General features: G+C 40.8%; 1 protein-coding gene across 1 annotated transcript in view; it reads left to right on the forward strand.

Moving 5' to 3' along the window:
• Positions 1–11450, forward strand: part of LOC120807542 (integrin alpha-5-like) — a 42548-nt gene that overhangs the window by 25516 nt on the left and 5582 nt on the right. Inside the window, exons 19-26 of the mRNA XM_040159719.1 lie at positions 2605–2672; positions 6754–6904; positions 7351–7443; positions 7923–8002; positions 8252–8332; positions 8450–8555; positions 9769–9927; positions 10158–10271. Coding sequence (XP_040015653.1) covers positions 2605–2672; positions 6754–6904; positions 7351–7443; positions 7923–8002; positions 8252–8332; positions 8450–8555; positions 9769–9927; positions 10158–10271 — 852 coding nt within the window. The remainder of the gene's footprint in view (positions 1–2604; positions 2673–6753; positions 6905–7350; positions 7444–7922; positions 8003–8251; positions 8333–8449; positions 8556–9768; positions 9928–10157; positions 10272–11450) is intronic.

An 11450-nucleotide genomic window follows, 5' to 3' on the forward strand; every position in this document is an offset into this window, starting at 1 on the left:
TAAGCACTTGGTGACAGTGCCAAGGAAAAACTCCCTTTTAACAGGTAGAAACCTTTAACAGAAGCCGGTTCATGGTGGGTGGGGGCGGGGGGTTGGGGGGATCTGCCTCGACCGGCTGGGTTGAGAAAGCAAGAGAGGACGAGGGGGGAAAGAGATCTATTATTATTCTTTGTCTTACTTCTGTTTGGGGAATAATCCCGCTCTAAATTATGGAACTACAGTTCCTATGATGACATAAACAGGGATTATAATATTGTCATGGAGTCGGTTGCTGTGTCTGAAGTCTCTCCCTCGTCCACTGTTCCCTGTATAATAAGACAGCGAATGGTTCACTCAATAGTCTCTTCCATCTCATGCAGTATCTTTGCCTCACGTACAGACTGTATATAAATATCTACATTTGTTTTTTATATACAGTCTATGGCCTTGCATCTCTCCCCCCACCCCACATGTAATTCTCCCCTACCCCTGTGGGATGCGAAGACCTTTTGTTCATGCTAACATTTGAGTTTACAGTACATGTGGAGTGACGCGAGGCTCCGTGCGGACAATTTAGCATATACTATGTTGAGAGACACCATAGTTGAGGTGTTGGGCCTTGCTGCTCTGTCCCTCCAATCGAATGCATGCATTTAAATGGAGTGGATTCGACCGCCTTCTGCTGGGCAGAGTCCACATAGAGTTACATAGGTTTCAGCCGAGTGAAGGATCGAGGGAATGACAGCTGAAAATCCTGTTTTTCTTTTTCCTGCCACCAACCGGTTGAAATTTTATATTGTGGCAGTGATGTAACAAACTCACTGTAGCGCATTTCATCTTAGATCATTGCTGGGTGTGGTCAAAGTGCAATAGACCACAATTCTGACCACACCAATAGTTATATTGCTTAAGATTTTTTTTAAGTCGCACCCTATTATTCACATTATTAATGGTCTTTCACTAATAACCAATTCATGCATTTACATCCTGTAATTGTTTTTATTAGTTTTTATTGTTACTGGCAGAGTCTGCCTTGCTGCAAAAGATTCAAACTGCCTACCCTCTAGATTTTAAGATTTTCTTGTAATTTAAAATAATGACTATGATCGCCATGAATGTAGTTAAATTTTAACAAAAAGACCTGTGAATAAATTCAGAATAGAATAATAGAATCATTTTCTCACGTTATTCTGTCATATTTCGCATATTTGACCCCAGTGTCTCTTCAAAGTTTACTATCTTTAAGGTCGAAGAGGTTCTGATGTTCCGTTTTTGTTGAGACGGTTTTAGAGAGGTGCTGATTCAAATTTCTGATCATTTTTGGAGAATGTAGTTTGTGGTGCTGTTGAACTGTATTGTGTTATACAGAGAGGTGTTTCTGTTGTTTAACTTTCCCTCATTGATATAAATGGGTTGGATACTCACGGAATTGGATAAACCATTACCAGGCATTTATAGTAAATGTTTCACTATTGCTGTAATTCTTAAATTAGATTCTTCATCTGGCAGTGCCCCTCACTGAACCATAGTCTTTGCATGCAATGGAAGTCATTGGTCTACCCTGTATAATATTGTCTTTATTTTCATTGCTTCGTGAAGGCCTAAAGGGCAACAGCATGGACTATTTCTTTAAGAGCTGAAGGGAAACATGGGTCACATGGATCAAAGGTATGGGAAGATGAAGAGATGAAAGTGAACAAGAAATGAAAAGTGGTTAGAAGGAAGTGAAGATAAGTTGGGACTCATCACTTGATCTTGGGAAGTCTATTACAGAGCGTGTGTGCTCCTGTCTGTTTGGTGTTAAATGGCCGATAGCCTCTCGAGTCCTAAGTGAATATAAAACCAGGGACTTGGATGAGGAATCTCCATTGAGACACCGTTAACCATTGACAGGCTGATTCTTTGCTCTCCATAGCCCTCTGTAGCATTCTTTTGGAATCTAATGTTTCCCATATGTTGGAGAGATGGGGCCATGGCAACAATGACAGTATGGACATACATGGGAGAAATGGTGGAGACAGCAAACAGAGAATAAGGAAAAGCTCGAGGGACACACTGGAAAAGACAATGCCGCCAAATCAAATCACATGTACTTCCACTGCGGTTTTTACCAAATCATCTGTCACGAAACACCAAAGAGCAGATTAATCTAAATTCTCTTTTAAATTTAAGGTTTTCACTCTTTTTGATTGAGCCTTTTCCACAAAATTGTAATACTCATAATAGTAGAGGGAATTCTTCATCCTTTCATCTTCCTAAACCTTCACAATGTTTCTCTATTCTTCCCTTTCTTCTTTCCCACATATAAAGCACGTATTACTTCTGTCCTGCAAACAAGAAAGGATTCTGCTTTCACACAACCTCCTGGCATCTGGCTGTTACAAATATTGGCATAGTTTTGTGCATATATGGAGGATATGTATAGTCTATATCCTCTTTTATCCTTTCATTAAATCATGAATCTAGTGTACTGGCTTCTGTAAACATCCTCTGCCTCCAAAGCTTTATTCTCTCCATTGATTTGGACTCCCTGGGTACTTCTCTTTCTTTCACCCATCCCGTTGTATCCATCTATCACTCCTCTCTTTCCCCCCCTATTTATCTCTGTTCTTCTTTCTTTCTCAGGCCGGGATTCAACTGGATTGCGGAGAGGACAACATCTGTGTCCCTGACCTCAAACTGGCCGTTACTGGGTGAGAGGAAATCACCTTTATATTACTTTACCTGATTCAACAAACAAAACTTAAACCCTCCAGCTACGCAAACCTAATCTGCAACAGACAATGTGTCTGGTGGATCGTTCGTCTGATGCATTTCAAGTGATGCATTGTATGGTTCTGGTTACTGTGGATGTAAAACAAGAAGAAAGCATAGTTGCCGTCTTGGCTGAACCAAGTAAACAACAACACTTATAGGAACCACACACAAAAGAGTTGCCACAGCAGAGGCCAGACTGTTTGAAGCAGTATTACTTGAGTTTTGGCCACTTGAGGGAAGCAGAACCAGCTGTAAACATTAAATTGACATAAATTTGATATGTCTAATGTGTTGACAAACATTTGTGTATTGCACATTCAGCAGACAGAGAAACATTAGCAATCATTAGGAGTCATTTTTCTGACCACCCACTGAACTGACACCTTAGAGCACTGCTGTAAGGGCTTGGATGCAAACAACAAAGAATAAATATAATCACAACACTTGAAAAAAAAACAACAACTATATAATGGTAGTGAAGTTATCCATGATTTTTTCTTTTTTTTTTAAGATTAATTTTTTGGCATGTTTTCCCTTTATTTGACAACCACAGTTTAGAGGGGCAGAAAACATGGGGGGAGAAAGGGGTATGACATGCAACAAAGGTCCCCAGGCCAGATTGAGACCATGGCAGTTGCAGTCATATGGTATTGACCTTGACTATGAGCTGAGCAGAATGCCCCAGTTATCCATGATTTTAAACATCTCAAAAGTTAATGATATTGCACAATGTGCAGAATAAAAAACACGATTCTCCTCAAGGACACACACACACACAACTAGTTTTGGTCAGGAAACAATGAGTGCAAACATCAGTGTCTTTTCTTGCAACAAAACTCTACAGGGTACCCTTAAGCTCCGGGATAGGTTCCCCAGTGAGTTAAATAGTGATACCGAATAACAGAGGACTACTGTTACTAGGGTTACTTGCAGATAGGACAGGGAGTTTGGTGAAAAATAATCAAAGAGAAGGAGTTTAGGAATGATATACAAAGGAATAAACATGAGTCTGTGACTCAGAGACATTAAGACATGAATGATAAGATGCTGTTTACAGCTCATAACCTGTCTACACTGTTGTACAGATGCAGAGGAAAGATTCCTGCCTCTGCCCACACGCAATAAAGTTGTTAATTAATTATGTTTCCCTGTTTTGGAATGGATGCCCGCCAAATATTTGGCGATGTCTCAGTCCATTCACAAAGCGAACCCACGCTTATACTCTCTCCTCCGAGCCAGCCAGCTCTGCTTTTTATTACACGGCCATATGATTTCTCTTAGCTGCAGAAGTACACTCAGTGCGAAAAGTTTCCCATGAGAACTCAAAGATCTGCATTTGTAGTTGCCACGGGACAAAACGATTCAGCACTTTCACTAAAAAGAATTTCCCTTCACAGACGTACTTTTAAGACACTGCATTTTTCTCTAGCCGGGCATGAATTCGTAAACAGTGGGATGTTAAGCATTCACAGCCCAGAAGTCTGTTACTGGTCTTTCAGTGACTTCAATTACACTTTTATGAGCTTTATGATTCACTGTTACATTTTTCCCGACAAATGAAAATGTAGTTTAACATCTCAACTGTACACTGCAGACTCCTGTCCGTAGTCCGCATCTGCTCAGTGTTGGCGTTAGGGTATCAGTGTTGCTTCCTCTGCATTCGCCAAACTTGCCCGAGCCTAATTAAAATCATCTGGTGGTTGTCCTACCTAGCGAGGGGTCACTGTGTCCAGACTCTGTGAGGAGAGGGGGAGGGGAGGAGGAAACAGGGAATGAAAGAAGAACCCTGATTCTGACCCTCAACCAGATTCCAGTCTCACTTTCTGCTCTATAGAAATTGGAGTTTACTACCACGAAGTGTAGCTGTTGGGGGATGGCTGGGACCGGAGGGTGTCGGGAGGATTTATCACTATGCTGAAAGTGTGTTTGCACACTCAGGGGCGTCACTGTAAACATGCGGAATAAGGTGGGGGTCGGTTTCCTGAGACAAATCACGGTGATCAGATTTGGGTCATTTCCCAGGTCAGTCATGGACAGATACGCAGGAGAAAATGGCCTTGGGGACTGCCGAAAACAGAGATGCATTGTGTGGAGAGACTTCTCGTCCCTGCTTTTCATTACGTTTTACAATCGCTTCTTGAGCATTTCAGTCATACCCTGCACAGACTCACTTAAAATTGACTCAGCAACAGAGATAGCACAAACTAAACTGTGCCAGCGTATAGAAGCCGTAATGGAAGCAGCTGTTTTTGTTCCTTTTCATTGTCCCACATAAATGGGTTTTTCAAGACTGACAATAAAAAATGTGATGGCATATTTAAAAAGATCCAGCTTTCAAAAAGATCAAGACTGAGAGTTTACAGCCTTGCTGGTGACTCTGTGAAGCTGGACTTAGGCATGGCGTTGCTTTGAGCTAAATACCAATGTCAGCATGCTAACATACTTGCAATTACAATTCTAACATGATGACGTTTAGCACCGATATATACCATGTTCACCTTCTGAGTTTATAGTGTTAGCATGCTAACATTTACTAAATAGCACTATACTCAAAGTACAGCAGCTGAGGCTGATGGGAATGTCATTAGGTTTGCAGGTATTTAGTCAGAAAGTATTGGACATGGAAAATTTGACTTGATGGCACTACACGAAACGTTAAGGGATCATCAAAGTTATTAAGATTCATCCTGAAGGGGGCATGGCTGTCTGTACCGAACTTCATTCCGATCCATCCCGTAGTTTTGACAAAATTCAATCAATTGAATTGTGTCCCTGGTGGTGATGTTAGGGGAATGCCAAAGTAGGGCCGATCCTCTTGAACAACTAATGGCCGTAAAAGATTCATTCTGAAGCTAAAGAGTTTACTCGTACTGTTTTCTTAATTTGTTGATTACATTGGTGTACGAATTGAATTCCCCCTGTACAGTAGGATTTGAAAAGTTCTGACTGGGGAAACCTAGTGTTAATGTTAAAAAAAGACAGATGTTTCAGTCAGCACAAATGGCACAAACACTTAACCCCACACTTGCTGTGTTTGCAACAAACCATCCACACTGAAGTTTCAAGACCCATCTGTACCTTTTTGTCAGTAGTTTTAAAGCTGCACTAACCAATATTATTATATTAGCAATGAATCAAAAGATTATGGTTAACGTGAAGGGAGTTTCTTGACCCACAGAAAATTGTCAATTGACTTTGCAGTTATCCTCAGTTCTACAGAGCATTTTTGTGTCTTCCAGCTCAATGTTTTGTTTTTAAGGTCTGTGGCTTTACTGTTTTTACTCTCACTGCTCCCATCAGTGTTTGTTTTCCAGCTGCAGCAGGCACTTGTTTTCAGCGAAAAACCTCTAAAAAAGCACACCTTGGTACACTGCTTGCTCAGCACCAAACAGCAGATAGACAAAGTTAGTGACGAGCTAACTTTGGTTAAAGGGTTAAATATTTCCCTCCGGAGCTGATGAAGACGTCACCTCCTGAATGTGTAAAAACGTGACTTAAATTGGTGAAAATATATCAAATGTTGCGTTTACAGTTAAATGTACTGCACCAAAGGGGCCAAAAAAAATCTATGAATGCAGGTTTTACAATGTAGGACTGCTATATTCAATTGATATAGTTGAGCCAAAAAATCTGCATACTCTGATGTTATTATGTAATCGTGAGGATGGTAATACATTAACACTTAACAGGATATTTCAGTTTGAGCTCTGCTTTAATTAGCTAGCTAGCAAATATGACAATCTGTTTTGAGATTCATTTTATTAATTTATAACATGAATACTCAATGTTAAATTTAACACAAGCGGTAAAAATTCAAATGAATTAATTTGTTTTTAGAATATTAAACTTGATATATTTACCCTCCATTGTGGCTTCTGTATTCATCTCTTAGCTGTGATATATGCAATAGGAAAACAGAGTACTCAGTTTGAATTGAGGGGCCTTATATTATATATTATTATATTGTAAAACATTCAGAAGAAGTGTTGGGATGATGTTGTGGTTCTTCTCTTCCAGTGACAGAACAGAGGTTTACCTGGGGGATGAAAACTCCCTGAGTCTGACCTTCAATGCCAGGAACGAGGGAGAGGGAGGGGCGTATGAGGCTGAACTCTACGTGGTGCTTCCCCCAGAGGCCGACTACAGTGGGATAGCACGCAACAATGTGGTGAGGAGGACAACTGTCACCGTAACTATACCCTTAGCTAGGGCTTTTTGTTGTGTGTATGGATCCTGGTAATTATTATCATTTCTTTATTACAGAAATATGATTATTCTCAAACTTGAGCACAAATAACAAGTTTCTGGTTTTCATAAGAATGTACAGCGTGTTTACTTGTTACTTTAGTGGCATTTTATTCCCGTGCTGTAAATTCACCAGTGTGGAAGACCCACGTTGTGCTCATTACCACCAGGATCTGAGCAGAGTAAAAACACAATATAAAAAATACACCAAAAAAAAAAAAAAAAAACTAAAAAGGAATCATCTTTTGGCAAAAAACACACTGTAATCCTTGTTATAAAAGCAAAATACTTTAGGTTATGTTTTAAGTTATTTAGTAATCTTAATATCAGAGGCAAAAACTTTATTTGCTGTTTTTCTGTCCTTTCCAGAGCTTTACTCAGCTGACGTGCAGCTATGAAGCAGAAAACCAGACCCGCTATCTTGTGTGTGATCTGGGAAACCCCATGAAGCCTGGTACCAGTGTAAGATCCAACAAAGCCCACATGTTGCTTTTGGCCTTTTTCAGTTTTTGTGTCTCAGTACAATTAATTCAAGTTAAATTGTTCTTGCATAGTGTTACGTACACAAGCAAACTCAAAATGTTTTCATACTGACCTGATAAAACATACAAAACGTCAATCAAACTTTATGTAAAATGAATATCCCATGTTTCCGAAAGAAGGGGAAAAACTAAGCCCAGAATAAGAGCCCAGGCTCTGTTCATGACTATTTACTATCTGTTCATAGTGAGAAAAAAAAAATCTTCCTGGCACCTTAAAAATGAAAACTGCTTGTCAACTTTTCATCATCACCAACAGAGTCAGATGGACTTAAATAAGTTAATGTGGGGAGAGAGGCCATTTTTAGATCAGCTGAAAAATGTGGAGAGAATGCAGAGAATTATTTCATTTTTCATGTTCCTGGGATTCATTGTTTACATTTTCTGTGGGTCATTTCCTAGTTATGGGGCGGCCTTCGGTTCACTGTGCCCAGACTGATGGATAGTCACAATACTGTACACTTTGAGCTCCGAATACGAAGGTAGGTCACAGCTCACAGCACTTTTATGTTGGCTTTTAAACCCCTTAAATTCTTTTTCAGATTGCATTTAGTACGTTACCAAGTAATAAATTAACGTTAATGACAAATTTAGGGATCGATATTAGTAATTTTCTGTCAGAATCTGACGAAATTGATTCCGGAATTACTGATATCTTGACAAAATTCAATTTTGTCAGATGATGTTTCTGGAACATCTAACGTTTCGCTTTTCTGTTGTGTCTGTTGTAGTAAAAATGCAAATAACTCTGAGAGTGAGGTGGTGCTGTATGAGCTGGAGGCGGCGGCGATGGCCGATGTCATTCTGCAGGGGTGAGGCTTCATTGCTGACTCTACCACTACATCGTTACGTTACTGTTATATAATCGCTCTTATCGCTGCGATTCCTTCCAAGATAAGTGCTAAACTCCGTGTTGGTGTCTGCTGCAGTGTTTCTCGGCCAGACAAAGTCCTCTTTCCCCCTCCCAACTGGACCGTTCATCAGAGTCTGACGGAGGAACAGGACGTCGGCCCTGAGCTTCAGCAGGTCTATGAGGTAAGCCGTCGTTTCTTACAAACCCTACATGTTCTGAGATTTTATGTACTATATGCACAATTCTTACTGCTCTCACACGTGTGTTTGTTTTCGGTGGTGTTTTAAAATAAAAGGAGGTATAAAATTTACAAGATTATTAAGAGACTGTTAAATTATCAGGCGGGAGGGCGTGTCAGACAGAGGGGAGGGTATTGTCATTGTTATTGTGCTGTTATTTGTATTTTGGTGAATGGGGGTAGATCTTATTCATTTCTCTTACCCCATATTTATATTTTATTTTGGCCTTCCCTTGTGAGATTTATTATATAAAAAATGGATCAAATACTTACATAAACTAGATTGCTTTCATGTCTTTTTCAATGGTAACACACTTGTCTCTGTACCAGGCCTTTATTTTTCTCATTACAAATAATCAAACAAGTAGCGAGTAGGACCCAAATGTCAGTTTTGAGAAACACAATGCATGTGGAGCTAAATGGTGATTACTGATGTTATCTCTAGCAAAGACCATCTCTTTTTTCCACAAGCCTGTACTCTTGCTCCTTCATTCAGCAACATAACAGAAAGCAGAATTGCAGAAAATTTTTGATCATAGGATCAAAGTTCAGGTTGTGAGCTGACATTATTGCGCAGCATCAAAGTGAAGAGCAAGTGTTAGCAGGGTTAGCTGGCTTCTGTTGGTGAGAGCCACCACAGAAAAAGACGATGCGTCCTTTTGCTCCTCACAAAGTTGTGTGTAGGAACAGGTATAGAGTCAAAACGCTGCTGCTTTGATGCTGAGTAAGGAGCCAAGCTCGCAGCCCCACCTAGCCGGGGTAGGATGTGCAGCCAGGTTGAGCCACATAAATGAAAGGAAGTGTTAGGAGTCTGTGTCTGTGCACTGTGTTACATCCATAGAGCTAAAAGGAGAGAGGATTTTAAACGTACATTTGACAGGCGGACAGAAACACGATTTGAAATGAATGCTAAGGTTGCACTGTGTCTCAAAACCCAGCCTCGCTATGCAGCCAACTAGGTAGGTAGCATGCAGCCTTGTTATTACACTGTAAGAAAAGCAGATTTATCTTCACATAACCTCCATCTGACATGCAACGCGGCCGTGTTAATGAAGATTTATTTCACCTCAAAAAAACCTTTGTGTTTCTTAAGCAGGTTTAAACAGAAATAGCACCTTAGTTCAAACTCTCTCTCTCTCTCTCTCTCTCTCCCTCAGCTGGTGAATAATGGTCCCAGTGTGGTCAGCCAGTCAACGTTAGAGGTGAGATGTCCTCTGAGGGCTCACGGCCAGGAGCTGCTCTACCCTGTGGAGGTGGTCACGGAGGGGCCACTCAGCTGCTCCTCCAAAACAACCATTAATGCACTGAAACTCAAGGTGAGGACACACACTCAAACACGCACGCACACACACACACACACACACACACACACACACACACACACACACACACACACACACACACACACACACACACACACACACACTCACACACACACTCAAAAAGCTTGGTTGACATGGTGAGGCCATTACCCCTTGTTCTATCCTTGTATCCGAACATTTGATTATGTTTGTTAATTACTCCGTCAATGTCTTTATGTTTGCAGATCCAGCCTCCAGCGGCAGAGGGTCCCGTTTTATTGAAATCCAACGCTGAGCACCACGTCCGAAGGAGGGAGGTGTACAGAGGTGTACATCCTCTGGCCGAACAAGGAAACCTGGTGAGACACCATGGAATATGTAAAGAAGTTGTAAAGAACCTTTAAGGAAAACACACACACACACACACACACACACACACACACACACACACACACACACACACACACACACACACAAATACATTTTCTGCCAAGCCTTTTTAATGCTGCTGCCTGTGTATGCAGGGACACACATATACAACTATATTTCTGTTGACTACATTAAAAGAGTAGCATTGCATTAGCATTGCATTCTGTTAGCATTGTTCAGCTCACGATGGGCAGTTTAAAAAAAGGATCAGAATCGATGCAGCTGAGATATAGTAGTTTGTATTCAACGAATTCTTCTTCCTTGCCAAAACCTAGCACCTAGATTACCCACAATGCAACTTAACTGCCAACAGTTCCGTCCGAGATTCAGGTGTGTCATGCTAGTAGCGGCTAATATAAACACAATATAAAATTAGTCAGATTTGGAGCTACAAAAGGCTTTATACAACTTTTTTTCTCATATTCAGCAGTACTCCACGAGACCAGGAAACAGACTTGTTTGATTTGTAATATCGGTGGATTTTCCCTTTAATCTACCGACCCCCTCGGAACCAAACGCCTAACCTTTACTCTAACCTTAAACCAGATAGGATTGATATCGGTTTCATATGTAAGGAGACAAAATTACTAATTTTGGGTGGATTTACATTTTCTCTCCTAACCTCCAGAGAACATTTGTTCCTCATCAGGATAGAACAGTTGAGTCCATGTATCCCACAAAGACCCCAGGAGGTGTTTGTTTTTCCCCTTCTCCTTCCTCCTTGACTCCGCATGTGGAGGGAATCATGATGATGCGAGTCTGTAGAGCCAGTCACTCCAAACACACCACAACAGAGGCTCTTAAATAAAGTAAATGGCTCTTGTGTTGACTGTTCAGTCCCACTGGGTTTCTTATGTGACGTCCGTGTGGCTCTGCTGAGTGGGTTTGCAACACTTATTTTGTACATTTACATCAAAATAGTCCAATCAGGTCGTAGGAAGAGGTAGCTCTGCCCTCTGAACTTGAAAAGGGTTTAAATTATTACAAGATTATGTCTTTCAACAGAGGAAATGGGAGCAGATATAATGAGCTCTGGTCGACATCTCCTGCTGCTCGCTGTAATTGTTTCTGAGATTAAGTTAATTAGGTTTGTGATTCAGTGGGTCGCT

The sequence above is a fragment of the Xiphias gladius genome, chromosome 21, assembly GCF_016859285.1.
Source record: "Xiphias gladius isolate SHS-SW01 ecotype Sanya breed wild chromosome 21, ASM1685928v1, whole genome shotgun sequence".
NCBI classification, from domain to species: domain Eukaryota; kingdom Metazoa; phylum Chordata; class Actinopteri; order Istiophoriformes; family Xiphiidae; genus Xiphias; species Xiphias gladius.